This window comes from Gadus morhua, chromosome 11, assembly GCF_902167405.1.
Source record: "Gadus morhua chromosome 11, gadMor3.0, whole genome shotgun sequence".
Taxonomy (NCBI): Eukaryota; Metazoa; Chordata; class Actinopteri; order Gadiformes; family Gadidae; genus Gadus; species Gadus morhua.
The window spans coordinates 23,954,842-23,970,877 of NC_044058.1; the positions used below are offsets into that span (position 1 = coordinate 23,954,842).

At 38.2% G+C, this 16,036-nt stretch overlaps 1 protein-coding gene across 5 annotated transcripts in view; it reads left to right on the plus strand.

The window, feature by feature from the left end:
- Positions 1 to 16,036, plus strand: part of dyrk1b (dual-specificity tyrosine-(Y)-phosphorylation regulated kinase 1B) — a 38,329-nt gene that overhangs the window by 5,219 nt on the left and 17,074 nt on the right. The window contains exons 1-2 of one of the 5 annotated variants that reach the window (XM_030370941.1): positions 11,212 to 11,358; positions 13,178 to 13,261. The exons of 2 other annotated variants lie outside the window; for them this stretch is intronic. In XM_030370941.1, coding sequence (XP_030226801.1) covers positions 13,207 to 13,261 — 55 coding nt within the window. In that variant the 5' untranslated portion in view covers positions 11,212 to 11,358; positions 13,178 to 13,206. Of the gene's footprint in view, positions 1 to 11,210; positions 13,262 to 16,036 lie in introns of those variants that run through there. 2 more of the 5 variants (XM_030370940.1, XM_030370944.1) reach the window with 2 other exon arrangements.

The following is a 16,036-nucleotide window of genomic DNA, read 5'->3' on the forward strand; positions in this document are numbered from 1 at the left end:
ACCATACACATTGCTAATTTCTGCACATATTCAGCGTAGTGCTATAAAAAAAAAACTGATCAATTATTATTATTATCCCCCTCCGTGCAGCTGTTAGGAATAGTGCACATGGACAAAGGCCTAGTTTGACTACTAACCCAATGAAAGGTCTGGGGCTGCACACTTTTACCTTACCCACCTGCTTTCCTGTCTACAAGTATACTTAATGAGGCCCTATATCATTTAATCTCACCATTTGGGCATTAACAGCGATTCTATTTTCTCCAATTTCAAATGGTGCATATAGGATAGGCCACCCCCCCTCTTTAACTAAGTTCATCATTCGTCATTTGTTTTCTCTTCATTAACCAGCATTTAAACTAGTTAATAAAGAAAATATATAATGCCTTGAACATTTATCATTTTGGGGCAGGAACTTTATAAAATCAATGTTTATAGGCATGTAAACTAGTTACCCTCAATATTTGTATAAAACAAGAACCAATATGGTTTATTTTTTAATGGCACTTGACAGCGAAAGTTTTCATGGTGTGACCAATCTCCAACTCGACTCATTACCGTTAGAGCCTACATTGTTTTTTAAATATAGAGTAAAACGCCATATGTTAATTATAATTAGGCCCATTGATTATTAGTATATTTTACTCTGTCGGCTCGGAAGTGTCCAACACGTTCAGTAAAATGTTGAGTTCTAACATCACCCTACCCCATTGAGAGCGGATGGTGCAGTCATTTAGTCGAAGCACTGCATTAAAATGGTCGACAACTCCGCAAATCCAGTGCATAATGAATTTACAAACCATAATTTTGCTGAAAATTATCAGTGAGCTACAGTTTGTTAGTATGATCCCTCATTCTACCAAACTGTAAAATCCGATCTCTTACTTTCTGTGAGAGGTGTGCATCACTTAATAGTCCCTGACGACTAATGCAGATGCAACCAATGCAAATGTTAAGTTGTACTGGACAGATTATTTGTTGCACTCAACAGCACTGATAGGCATCCAGGGAAGTCACAATCTAAATTTACATGCACAACTTAATTCGTTAAAGGTGAATAATTGGATAAGTAGGGTATTTACATACTGATTACTGGCACTAGCACAATCGGAATACTCCCAGGATTATGGCACTTTCGGCCATCAAAGTATTCTAAAGAGTATCCTTTCACGTCTCATCGTTATGTACGTGAATCAACCAACCATGTTATTAAAACCCACAGTATTAACGGGCGCTACACCTGTTTTCCTAAACCATGCTTACAGTTTCATTTTTTGGAACACCATTTTTTACAATTTATAGCATATACAAGCTAGGATGCAATACAATGTGGTTTAACTTATGTTGTCCATGGACAGAAAAGGATAAGCTGACTTTCACATACATTTTATTTGCGATTTGCTCAGAACATTTGTAATAATCAAATGGATGAGCTGTTCTGTTTGGTCCGCATAGGGCTGTTTCAAAACTAACCAAATGAAAAAATGCAGCAAAGTAGCAACCATTGAATTGAATTGGACATTTCGACCTCCTTGAACGCAAAGCCCACTTCAGCAATGCCAAGTTATCGACCATTCCACTATAAGCATTATCCTTTAGAATATGGGCGGCTTATAGTTGACTAAAGAATCTTTTAGTCGGGGACAGCCCTACTTTGGTGCCTATGCAGAATTAATACACCGACCACACACAATGCATTTATATTGCATTATGGTGTTTGAGTTAAAGGAACGTTTTTTTTTTTGTATCTCGTATCTTCGAGATATGTAATATGTAAAAGTGGCTTAGTGCTGATATTCCACATTGATTAGCAGCGTTATTTGTGTTTACATGTCAACGCTTGCACTGTTGCAGTATGTTGTTCAAAGACATCTAGATGCTGTCTTCTAAAGTCCTTTTAGCAATCATCAGTGATGCTTTTGGCGGTAGTGTATGTGCAGGACGTTATGAAAGCAATGGTTAGGGGAATTGGTTTGTTCTCCTTACTTTGTAGATTTAATGATTTATTTTTTTACTAATTTGTGATAAATGATATCAGCCAAAATGTGCAATCTGATGGTTTGACAATGCCCCATATTAACTAGAGAAATTAATTTCTAACCCTTAACATTGTAAATGTTACTGTTTGCACGCCAAATGTTCAGGATCTATAGCAAACAGGGATTGGCAGTACTTTGTCTTGCATAGTGAGTGAAGTGGCGAAAGCTGTTGTATTCTACCGTCATCCATGTTTTTTTCCGCTGCTTTTGTCTTCTGCTAGTTAATTATAATAAAGGCTAGTCTTTTTAGATGCTGAGCTGTATGGTTACATCGTTGGAAAGAGGAACTGTGTTCACTGCACAAAGTAGTAAAATACATCATGTGAGCCTTTTCACAATATAAACAGTTTATATGTTATGAAATGTTACGTTTATTTAAGTGAGTTGTAGTGTTGTGTGCTGTTTGCTTCCTACTAGGTCTATGGGTAGAAAGATTTTTGGCCAAGTGCTGCAATACAGCATTTGGCCACCAGACCAGTCTTGATGCAGACCACATCCTGGGGGCTAGGTCCCATGACGCTATGTTTCCAAAATGCTATTTCATTTAAATATTTAGGTCGCATAGTTTTGTCGGATCCATTTTGTGGCCATTTTTAACATTATGGACCCTTTACAGAGATGCTGGGCAACATCCATGAGGCATTCCCTGTGCTCTTCACAAGCACTGGAAGCGATAGGATATTGATCCTGCCAAAATGTTATTCAAGGTGGTAAGACACCAGCACCTGCTATAAAGAAGCAAATACACTACATTAAAACTTAATTAAAACTCATGGCTAATTCCCTCCGACCTCAGTGAGGTGTGGTCTCTCTAGAACCAATGGTTCTCAAAGGAACCAATCCAACTGGCCAGGAGAGCTCCATGACTACGAGAACGGTTCCAGCGCAAGGTTCTCAAAGGATGCTGAGGTGGCGTCTTCTTCATCTACCTCCCTGTGAGCTTCCCCTTCAACAAGATTATTAATGGAACTGGGTTGCTTATCCAATAAAAAGGCAGTATACCTGCAGTGATGAAGGGTTGAGAACATCTCAAGTCATTGGGAAACATCTCTTGCAATGAAGATGCTGTTTGTGTACCATCTCTTACCGCAATGGCAAAACTCTGTTAATATCTAATTAAATATATTATTATAGCTTGTTCGACCATTAGCCAGGGAGTGAAAATGTTACAAATATTTTTATGGAATAGTACTGTTATGGTTAAGGAAAATCAACCCATTACATGTTAATATCTTTAAAAGAGTGATTGCTTTTTCATAACGTTAGACCCATATATTATATTTGAATGAAGAACAAACTGTATTTGATCAAAATCAAGAAATGTAACGGTGTTGTTCCAGTGTTGATGAATACTTGCCCTGCCGTTTCTATTGCTCAATCAAGGGTTAGAACATTAACATTGAGCGGCCATCCCATAGTAGTGATAGCGGACATCACCGCGTTGTATATTTTCTTTTCTGTTCTTTCATATTGTATCAATACTGCATTTAAGGTACATATAAACACTTGCAGCTTGAAATATCCTCTTTATGGCGTATTGAGTGATTTTGCTTGACATTGACTAGTCGTATCATATTGAATTATTTTGTTTTAAAAGGACTGAAGTTAACTATGACCAAACAAATTCATTAGAGTGTGAGGCTGTAATGATAGGTTGATAGGCGATGATAGGTCATTCATTTACTGGAGTTCTATTAGTGGTACACCTGTCCGCTTCTTGTCCTGTTTTGTTGTTACTCTGGACGTTGTAAATGCAGCTATTTTTCCCGACCAAACTCCAAGGCTCCAAATGAGCATTAACTATGTATATGGATGATCTTGACCTGGTGAAGGTGACTAGTGGTATAAGACACAAGCACAGAAGTCAAGACGCAAGGCTGATGATCAGGGAACTCTTGGAGACGCATTACATTTGTGTTTCATTTTCAAGAGCAAAGAGAACAAGGGGTGAGCCACAACCCCAAACAGGTAATTAGGATTGTGAACATTACTGTAAAAATAGGATTAGGCTGATTATGTTTTCATCCAACTTTGAAACTGTTGGTATGATGGGAATAGACAGCCTAGCTATGTTATTGTAGCCATATTTACGTTTATTGCATAATAAGTTATTTGAAAAGTTTACCAAAACATTAAGATGATGAGGTTGTCAAGTAGGTCATTTAACATTTGATCTAGCATGCAATACTTCATGCGCTACAGGATAACTACCAATAAGTACACACATTAAAATGGAGTGAATGACAAGATTCATGTTTGCCAATTGTTTTACTGATAAATGGATATACTATTATTTACAATACACTACTTTTAATATAGTAACAGAATGCATAAAAATTTTATACACAGTTACATCTCAACACTGGTTTGTGTAGTTTGTTGCGTAGAACCCAAGCTAAGTGTGAAGTTCAAACTCAGAAGTAGGTTAGTTTCATGCCCACAGTACACAATGAGATGGCAACTTGACTTCGTCAAGTGGTTCTGGTAGTGTAAGCATGCTTATAGGTTGGAGTCTAAAGAATTTAGACCCTAACCCTATTTCTGACCCACTACAACCTGAAAATGTTGAGGGAGTGACTTTGGCAGAGAGATTCGAAGGGTTGTGTTGGGGAAAGTTTTCCCAAGTTCAGGCATGGGCTTTGATGTGTGATATGGTATTTATAGGTCCATTCCAGTCGACTGGAATGCTATTTACTAAGTTAAATATGTATTTACGAAATGACAGGGTATCTGAAATCAAGAGGAGATTATATATAATTTACAAAGGGTTTTCAAAACTAATTTTAAAACGTCATGTAACTGAATGAGTTAAAAAAAATAAGGTATTTTTGCTTTACATCTTTATTTCGATTTAAAGATTTAGAAGTATTTACTTGTTCTATTCTTTTACTGGAAAGGGCTACGCCGTCCATATGTTTTTGTTTTGCTTTACATCAGTCTTCTCTAGCACCGCCAGGTGGTGGAAAGAATATATATAATTTCACTCTGCTTATCCGAAGACACTCTTAAACACTCCCCTTTCCGTTAGTTTCCACCCCCACCCTCTCTATCCTTTCTGCCTTGCCATAAGCACCCTGCAGTGGCAGCATGGTAATTCTGCTCCCCTCTCTTTCCACTGCATCATGTTTACCTAGCAACAAGCATCACCCGCGGCCGGCCCTCCTATTGGTCATTTGAAAACGCAAGCGGGACCAATGTAAGTGCTGTTGCCATGGTACAGTGTGTAGTTGCCGGGTGGAATTTTGCTGCAAGGCACGTGAGTCCAGGAGTCTGTTCTCTATTGCTGTTGTTGTAATCTTCGTTGTCTGGGCGCAAGCACTACTAAACTTGCACTTAGTCATGTAAAACGTTGAACAAAAATAAAATAATATATATCCATCTTAGGTTTTATAACGTGTCACCCCCCCCCAAAAAAAATATTTTACTGAGAAGTAGAGAGGAAGAAGCGTGGAGTGTAAGGCTGCCAAGCCGAATTATAAAGGTCTAAACACTATAGTGTTAGAATGAACGCGCTAACATTGCTATGTGCTATGTGCTCTGTCATTCCACATTATTTTCAAAATGCATCATCATTAAATATCTACTGATATATACCTTACGTTACCTGATCCAGTTCGATCCAGTTTGAGAAAGAGAGACTACTAGTTTATATATATATATATATATATATATATATATATATATATATAAAGCGTCATTCCTGTGTGTCGTAAGGGAAACGATCGATTGTGCGTAGAAGAATAGAAGAGCAGAGTGGTGCCCCATTCAGGGACTTCCCCTGCCTTATGCTGCCCCGTCAGTAGGGATGGACAGCAGCAATCATCTCTAGGTGCAATTGTTTGTGTACCATGATTTATATATGTTTACATTTATTATCCTTATTCCATGCAGTTTTTATTGATAGTTCATGGAGTTAAGGGAATGTGGAAACCTATTGAGTGCATGACACACGTAACATTTGCATCCTGGCTCCCTGTGAGAGTGGTTGCATTTTTTTTTAGGACTTCCGATGTATCTCACTGGTATAGAGTTGATTGATCGTAATTTGACTTTAGTTCTTCAGTATGCAAATCAATGTTGTCATTGTTTATCCCCTACTGACCCCACCTGTGTTTTAACTTATGTAGTAAAAAATGACAAATTAGTATGATAAAAGTAGTATTATATTCAACCAGATTTGTCAATTGAAATTGAAACGATGTCACAGCAATACATCAGCCATTGTTGGAAATGCTAGCAATTAGAAATAAAAAGGTAGGCCTACCGCCCATATTCAAATTCAACCCGGAACAATGCATTTGAAGTTTTTGACCTGTAGCAGCCTAACAGCTATGCAATTATTAATTACACTGTGTGCATGCACCATTCATGTTGCTGAGGAATAATGTCAGAGTAGCCTGGGGCAATGGCACGGTTACTTGCTAGCTTACATTGCCTGTAAGCACATAAGTTACAGCGTGTACTTAAATAGGGTAGAACACAAATGCTTTCTTTCCATCTATCCAACAGTCAAAGAGGAGCTGTTCTTCAATAGGCATTACTAGATATATCATACACAATTGGTATCAGTCTTTAATGTCAACATTTAAACTTGCTCGATGGTGAGCTCAGTGTTGGGTTTTTCTGCAGCCACCCATCACCCTGTTTTCTAGTTCACTGCAGTCTTTTTTTCTAAACTCAATCTGTTCTTTCCAATAATAAATGAATGACATCCAAAACGCCGTTCTCCCACTCTCCACCAGTGAATGGGTCGCTTGATTGCCAAGTTGCTCTCCTTTCCTCTTGTGGGAGTTCAACCTAGCTTTTCAGCTTTTGCTTGTGGGTGTATCTGCCAAACTTTTGAGGAAATATAATGTACAGATGACGGCAAAATGCTTTAATTTATATTTTATTAACCAAAATGTGAAAGTTATACATTGATTATTTTTGGTAGGCAAAGATTTCCATCTTCATAGGAAGTACAATATAACAAATATGATAAATGTATTGATATTTAGGCCAGTGCAAGCTCTCTAATGGAAGTCAATGTACTGTCAATTAAGCTAGCAAATTGCAGCTTAAGTTGCAAAAGTAGTTGTACCAGCCCACACCTGCTACACCATGCTGCGTGAACCTTGAAGACAAACCCACTGAGTGTGTTTTCGAGGTTCACCCCGGCAGGCAGTCATTATAGTCAAAGACGCTATCGTACACTTCATCAAGCATGAGGGAACTAACTGTACATAACTTGGCCATCAACAAAAACATTGACATGCCAACCTTTCAGAAACATGTAAAGTGTGTGATAGAGATCAATCGATAAGACATCAAATGTTTTTTCAGACCCTGTAGGATTTCCAGAATCAGAACAGGTTCAAGCTAAATCACTGCAGCAGTGTGGTCTTTGATGGGCTTTGTTAAACAGTGCCTGCCTTAATGTGTCTGTACTACTATCAAGGCATGCATTGCAATCCCATTCTGTATATATTCATATTCTGCAAAGTTATTGCATGTCACACATTTGTTAGCAGCGTTAGCAATTAGCAGGCTTTCAATCATGAAAACACTGGGATTGGGGACTACATTGGACACCAACTTCACCTGTTTGTGTTCCCTGAATTACACACATTTGGCAAAAGTTGTAGCTAGTGTCGGTTAGTAATCATTTCAAAGGCATGACACTGGATTGTGCAGGGGTTTCTGGTGAATTGATCATTTTTATTTATACTTGTTGTTTATGTCCCCTCTCTCTCTCACTCCCCCGCACAGACAATGGCATGTTACTGACCTGTAAGTTACTGCAGTTAGCATTGTGTGTCCTCCATGCTGCAGAACAATAGCTGTACAACTGTAGTGACTAAAATTGAAGCTTGTTAGTTTAGGTTAGTACTTTTGCCTGAACAAGGACCGGCTCAGTAGTAGGAAGTCTATAACATGGTGCTGGCTCTTCTTTGTTGCTACCCTATTAAAAAAACACATCAGGCATTCAACATATCAGCTATATCTCATTGCCAGAGATCGGATTCCCATCTCCTCAAATGCACGTGGTATGAAATCATGTTTTATGTGGTTGTGACATGTGTGTTTTGATTGCTCAGTCTATGTTATGTACTGTTTATAAGAGCAAGTGCAGTTATTCACTTGTAATTGCATACTGGACAAAAGTATTTTATCTATTCTGAGAAAGATTTTTTGGTCCAACTATCCTTTTACAGGCTATTCTAACTATTGGAATGGGACTGAAACCCTGAAATACATACGATAAATCAACAATAAAAGGACTCATAATGAAAGGGTAGAACATGGCTCAAAAGAACATGCACAATTAAGACATGGGACCAACCGCCTGCTTGAACTTACTGTCGGGATTTTAGGTGAGAAAAGAACAGTGTGCTCAGAAAGTTATATAAAATGTGACCCATTTCGGTGATTGTTGATGGCAATATGAACATGTTCTATGGGCAATGGTTGGCAAGAGGCGAACGTGCATTTGAATGGCAGTGTGGATCGGTGAACTGGAAGGGCTTTGATCCTGTGGTGACCACACCTAGCTAGTCTTGCTGAACGGTCATAAAGAGATTACATCAGCTAATTAAAAATACACTTTTCGATTTGAGGAATGAGCTTCGGGACTAGCTAGTCTAATACTAATAAAATACCTTGTACAATATAAATTTCAATATTTTCATGGCTTTGTACATTTATATTGACAGTGTGAAACATCCACTTTGGCTTCATTGGTTTGAGAGGAATTTGTCCTCTAGATATGTTGTTCTAGGTGATGTGCTTGATACTTGATTGCTTAATGATTGTGTTGAAATTTGATTTGCATTATTGTTCAGAGGGTGGATACATATATAAAAGCCTAGCATATGATTGTTCTTCTTAATGTGACTGAAACTTTTATGTTTAAAGTCCAAAGTCCAAGCATTGTGTTTCAATTAGATAAAGATGTAGACATTCTAACCCTCAAGACCAAAGATCGTTGTATAATGTATTTGCCACCCTCATTGAAAAGATTATCAGTTTGACTATCTATAGTTTAATGTACCCAAGATTGATTATGGTTTTGGGTATTCATAACAAAATTATAAATAAGGATATACAGCAGGAGAAACTACAGCCTGTTTTTTGTCCTTTACTCATTTGTTTAGAATCTAACGATAAAGAGCCCTATATCAATGCAACCTTTGGCCCAAATCTTCATGCACATGCTTGTTGGAACAAATGTGAGCACTTAATGTCTTGGCACATCATAGGGGCTTGGGATCTATTCATAATAATTACCTTCTCATAACATCTCTATTCATAATGACAATATCTTTATACACACACACACACACACACACACACACACACACACACACACACACACACACACACACACACACACACACACACACACACACACACACACACACACACACAAAGAGAAGGTAGTAGTGGCTTGTAAATATTTGAATTGTCTTTTCTGGGTTTTTTTTATTAATCATTACACAGAACCATTGTAATAGTGACAATCTTGGTCTCAATTTGCAATTGATTTACTTTGTATTCAGAATGTATTTTGGAAACGTAAAGGACCTATGACTGAGGTTGCTATAATTATCGACAGAGAATTTAGTCCACAAATACTGATTCACTGCTGTTTATGGGTGGATTGGGTTTCCTTTAAATTTGAACAAACTTCCTACTGGTTAGTCCCCTCTTGTACACGCATGTTGAGCTGTTCCCAGGCAGCCTTGTGCCTGATTTAGCTCGGAATGGTTGGATAGCAACAGTGGAATAACTTTAAGCGTCAGTTAGTCTTTGACTGGAAGTCACTCATCTCTTCTGCGGAATGCTTCTCTATAGGCATGCGCTTATGGGAGCTCTGTCCGTTTTCAATCCCCCTTGCCATTTTTTCCTTCTCTTCTTTTCTCAATTTCCTTCTATCTCTCTGCTCCTCTTTCACCTTGTATTAAAACCAACCCCCATTCCCTTCTACCTGGTTTCTTCAAACTATCCGCGTCATTGCTGACTCGCACACTTGGAGGAGGCATGGTGAAACATACCCGACAACCCCGCCTACAAATCCATCCTGTGGCCAATGGCGATGGGGCACAGAACTCGATCTGGCCAATTGCGTCGTAGCTTCCATGATGTTGGATAGCAACAGACTAGGATAGAGCATGCTGGGGAAGGAACTAAAGGAGGGAGAGAGAGGGGAGTAGAAAAAGGCTTCGTGTGTGCGCGCTTTAGCACAAGTAAAATAAAATGAATATCATATACGCTGGGAAAACGACATAAGCCAATTCTGTGTGGTGTAGGTTAGATAAACTTGTTGTATATCACAAATTAACGATAATAACAATCTAGAATGCTTTAATAAACCAGATAGCTTGCACAAACTCTTCAGTTTCACCAAACCTCTAAGGTTTAGATTCACACATTAGAACATCCCATGTGAAATATTTGGCTAACCAATTATATTCTTATGATATATTTATATATAGATATATTTATTTGCAACAACAACATGTAGTATGTATCTTCCATTTTGCTGTGTTGTATGAGCATATTTAGTGAGCATACAACATTTGTTTATTTTATTTAAAATAATGTTTTGAGGGTTTTCACAAGCCATTCTTTGTTACTTTGTACCATAAAGCTGCGCATTACGACCAAATTATGTCTAAAGACTAGTTGTTGAGTTTATTAGATTACTAATCCATAGTTGTTATTGTTCAATTAGATGTGTGTGATATTGTACACTACGCTTGATTTCGGCAGGTTTTGTATTATTGGATGTCAACGTACGTCCGAATATATGAACGATTCTGAGTAAGTATTTCAATTAGACTAGTTTAAATAAGAGCGTGACATGTATGTACACATATAAAGTTCCAATATATATATCCTGCTGTTACTATAAATGGACAATCCAGGGAAGGCCTGCATGGGCTTAAGTATTGTGGCCGGAGGGAAGTGTACTGACCCCCCACACTGACATACATTCTGCTACAATTATGTTAAACAATGTCTATCTGAGTCCAATTGGTAAGATACGGTGGATCTCATATCTGTGATATCAACGCTGCATTGTCGTGTATGCATGTATTGTATCCTATATGGTTTGGAAAAAAATGTGCTTGAAGCTGCGTCAGACATTCTAGTTCCACCCCCGACATCAAGGAAATGGTATAGTCCCGATCGCAGGGTGGGGAGCTGGGCTCTTTCTGCCAGAGCCGCCGGATAACGGGGAAATACGCCACGGATATGGGCAAGGAATATCAACTGAAGTCGCCCTGCGATGCTTTTCACCTCGGATGATCAAAACAACACCTCGCCATAAAATAAGGTCCGTCGATCGACGAAACTACCAAAGGATTTGTGGAAAATAAACGTCGGTCAACAGGCTGAAAGGAGAACATCTACCGCTCGCGTTAACTTGGAAAAGCTCAGAAGGCGTCTGACGGTCAGCTCAGGAACTTCCGTTGGATTTGACATGTTTGAAACCGCGGTCGGGTTTTCAAACACCACTTAGTGGGTTCAGTCGGACAGGATTCGTTTAAAGTGTGTTCCCCGCGTTGTGGATAAAGATAATTATATTTTGTTGGACAGAAGAAAAAGGCTTGAAAAGAGTTCGAAAGTGGATTACAGTCTTCAGATGTTTGCCCTGTATTTAACATAACTCGACGGAGGATATCCAGGATTTATTTGCCATTATCAATCGTAATTCCTCCACAACCTTCTCCCATAACGTACCGATACGTTCGGTCGATAACTAATATTCGAGCTGTGATTGTTCCCTCTGGCTTTTTCAAAACGGTCTTTTTTGTAATAATGAACTTCGAATTTTACCCATTTTTTTTAGTTTAATTACACTCGAAGTTGTTTGTTCACGTGTCCCTGCCATTTACATAGTCAGAATGGGGTTAGGCTATTCTCAGGCATTTTATTAGAATGCCCCCCTGTTTCCCCCCCTATTGGCTAGCACCTAGCTAACGCAGCTGACGTCCCACACCCGCTCCGGTAAAGCCAGCCAAAACACAAGCTATTTAACCTAAAGTGTTGGTTGTAAAGGCTTGTATACACTGTCAGTAGTGGTGGTAGTGCTGCTTCAGTATCGTCATCGAAAATATTGCATTGCTCTTTCTAACATAGGTCCGTCTAGTCCTTAGTCTTTTAGAAAGTGCAGTAATTGGACCTATTTTTAGGGTTAGTGATGGGGTAAAGGCAGGCGGCTTGAAATTCTAACCCCCTCCACCTCCTCCTCTTCCACCCTTTCCACCACCCAGCTCAGCAATCTTGACAGTATGCTTTACTAGCACTGTGCAGTGTTAGATTCGTGCATGACCTATGCCTTGAATGACCTATGCCTGCTGAAGCTGTTTAAAGGCTCTACTTTAACTAACCGGAAGTTACTATTTGCCACTTAAAGTCTACCTTTCAGTCAAAACTACCTACTCTTAAAGAACCAAAACTATAATGGACTTTAAAAATATTAGATAGCTTAATGGCCTGCCTTAAATTCTGCAAGGCCATTTTTAACCATGTAGCCCAGGTTAAACTCTTGGATTTGTTGAATGTCCATGCAAGCTAAGCCTATGGTACAGTAAAAACAGCTAGTCTTATTGATTTGGCTTATATTGGACAACTAACATCCACAAACGACTTGGAGATTTAGAAACTTCCAGCAAAAAAACAATGCATGAAATTATGGAACAAAAGAAAAAAAAAGCTTATTTAAAGAACCAAATATTTTATCACCCATAACTCCCAATGCCCACAGAGAAAGAATATATATGGAGGAAAAGAGATGTATATGTATAGTGTTATTCCACAAAACAGAACAGAGTTAAATCCTTTATATTTTTACACTGAAAGAGACGGACAAGCTGCCTGCACGCCAGTTGGTTGCCTTAGAAACCACAATAATAATAATAATAATAATATAATACAACAAGCCAGAGGGGACGGTGCCTTTTGATTGGTTGGTTGGTTTCCCACCAATTAGCGTTCAAATGATCTGATTGGATGTAAGTTGTCGAAGTGAACTCTGGGATTGAAAACAATAAGTGACTCCACTCCTGCCCATCGCACAGCATTTGATTGACAGTTTCCCTGCTGTGTCGACTTAACGCCAAATATTTCCATGGTGATCACGTCGTCAACAGTGGAGGAGAAGGCTACACCCTCCAGTAGGATGGTCCAGTCAGAGCCCTGGATTACCTCTGCACTGCTTCGAAAGAACAACCAAAGTCAGTACTAGCACACATACACAAGCTTAAACTCAACACCAGCCTATCTGCTTACTGGCAATAGTAGCTGAATTGAGAGCAGTGTAGGAGTTCTCAAAATAATCGTTTTGACATTCTGAGGAATACCGACTAAAGAAGGGAACTAATGGTTTCATTCTTGTTTTCTTGCTTGATGAAACTAATCATTTTGGGATTGTTTTTGATTTTCCTATGTTTGTAAATTATATGGATCTATGCTACCATTTATTTTGTATCTGGCCTGTATGGCATATCAAATGTGTATTAAGATGCTGATTTGGTTTCAGTTTCATGTTTTATTTGGATATGGTATTTTATGACCAAAAGGTATGTTGGACCAAGTGCAAAGTAACCATGGTGACAAGTCCACAAATTATAATTAGTCCAAAATTACGTAGTGTCGGTCTGAAATAGAAGGAACTCTGGGAACGAAGAAGGCAGTTGGGCGTGCGTATTTCAGGATATGAACATCAACGTATATTTCTGACGACAATGACCCTGCGTTGCTGTGCCAACCACATTTCCTACCCGACTCATTGTAAATTGAAATTGTGCACATATTACTGAAATTCAAGTGTGTGCGTGTTTGTGGATAACACACATCTCGTATGTGTGTTATTATGTTTTAGTAGGGGAGTGCATGTTCATCTAGAGTGTAACCAGCAAAACTTCTGGGAGGAGTCGACACAGCCTGGGCCGGAAACCAGAAACTGTAAGGGGCGGAGTTATATCTGGTTTCCTGTTTCGTTACTATTCGACTGAGGAAATGAAATCGTCGGTTATCAGACTTCAGACGTTAATCTGAGGTCTGATTTGTGAGACCAGGCTGTAGTTCATACTAGAAAATAAGCTACAGTTAAGCAGCATGATTGTTGTAATGATAATTTTTTTATATGCAGATCTCACCTAAGGTAATTTTGTCTAGGTTGCTAAATGCCAATCTTAGGCAAAGTGAGTGTTGTTTTTTAACGTGTGGCTGAATCAAAAAACAGTTGAGTAAGGATCCTACATTCACTTGGGATTCTAACTGATTTATGAAAACATTATTTTAGCTTACTACTAATATCTGTTAGTTAGATGGTAAATGTTATACTTTTCACATCTACCCAGAAATCTATACGACGATACGTTTTTCACATACACAGAAGCACCAAAACACAAGCCTTAGTCAGGTACATATTTTTGGCAATTCCACAAAAACGTAGGCCTTTGATGGAACATGCCGTTAATGTGAATTGCCATTGTACAAGTCCAAGAAATGCAAGATGAGCTTATAGATGTGGTGAATAGACAATTTAGTTAATTTAGCTTTGATTAATTTACAAAGAATGTATTGACATGCAGTAATCTAATAATAATAGTGGTAGATTTGCTGCAGTAATCTAATAATAATAGTGGTAGATTTGCTGTTGCAATTGAAGTCACATTATTAATTTGCTTTATTTTATTTGGTAAATATGACTTGCCTACGAACTTGTAGTATTGCATTTTTATATCAACGATGACCTCAAAGTGTATCTACTGTACTCCAATATTTAAATACTTTAAATCCATGTTACCTAGTCTGGGATCAGTCAAGACATCTGGCAAAAGTAGTAGTTTAACACAAATATATTTTGGGAGGAATTCCCTAATATATGTTGTATGATGCAGTACCGGTCAAATGTCAATATTCCTCCTTGGTCGTTATTTGCGCGGGACAAAATGTAGAAGGAATGATATCAAATCTGATGTTACATCAAGTAGTTATTTGAAAGTTGTATACATTTGCTCTAAGACTTTTGACCAAGCAATTTGCTTTATAGCCTATGTTCTAGGAGATTTCCTGTGTTATTCAGGAAATAAGGGTTTCTGTGAAGTATAGGTGTTTTGGCTAATAAGTTTGCATGGTTTCGTCTGAGAATGGACTATTGTGTGAATGTCAAGCTGTGCATGTTTGCCTGTTTCAATCAATACCTCTCTTTATTCTGAATTTTGTGATGTGGATTCTCAGGATTGTGAATCTCAGGATTGACTTGGTGTGTTTATAATGTGGTAACAATAATATATTCTGCCACCTTGATTGATTTCCATTTGGCCAACTGTTGGTAGTCTACTCAAAAACTCTTGAGCCATTCTGTTTTGACCTGTCATAAGCAGCCTCTGCTTGATATTCTGTAAAGACAATATTGCATTGAAATAATGTCAAACAATTCTATCAAAATCTATTGAGTGACTATACTTATCAATATGAGTAGCATAGTTCATTAGAAACACTTGGTTAAGATTTAAGAGTTGTGACAAGAAATCGCTGTGGATGGAAAGAGTTTGAAACAAAGTTACTAAAATAATGACCCCTCCCTCTTTGCCCCTTGCCTATCTCTTCCATTGGGAAGTGTTTCATTTCACACACATGTGATTGATAGGCAAGATGGATTCCCCAAACCAATCAGACAAGAGATGAATGGTGATTGGTCAGAAACGAGTCAGGAGCAGCATAAAATCTAAATTGACTCCATAGGCAATAGTCAATTCGTAAAAAGATATTCTCTAATATCAGACAAATGTCTATGCCATCTCAAACAAATTCCGCTCAATTAAAACATACATCTTATGGATTACACCTTTTTAAAAGAGCTACTTATTATTCTCCCCAATTGGATGGTCTTCTGGATGTTCTCTGTCTAGCAAAGTGCAGTCACATCCTATGTTATGATGATTGAGCAATTTGATCTTAAATGGTATGCTGAAATTGGTTAGTTAAAAGACTTCAGTAAA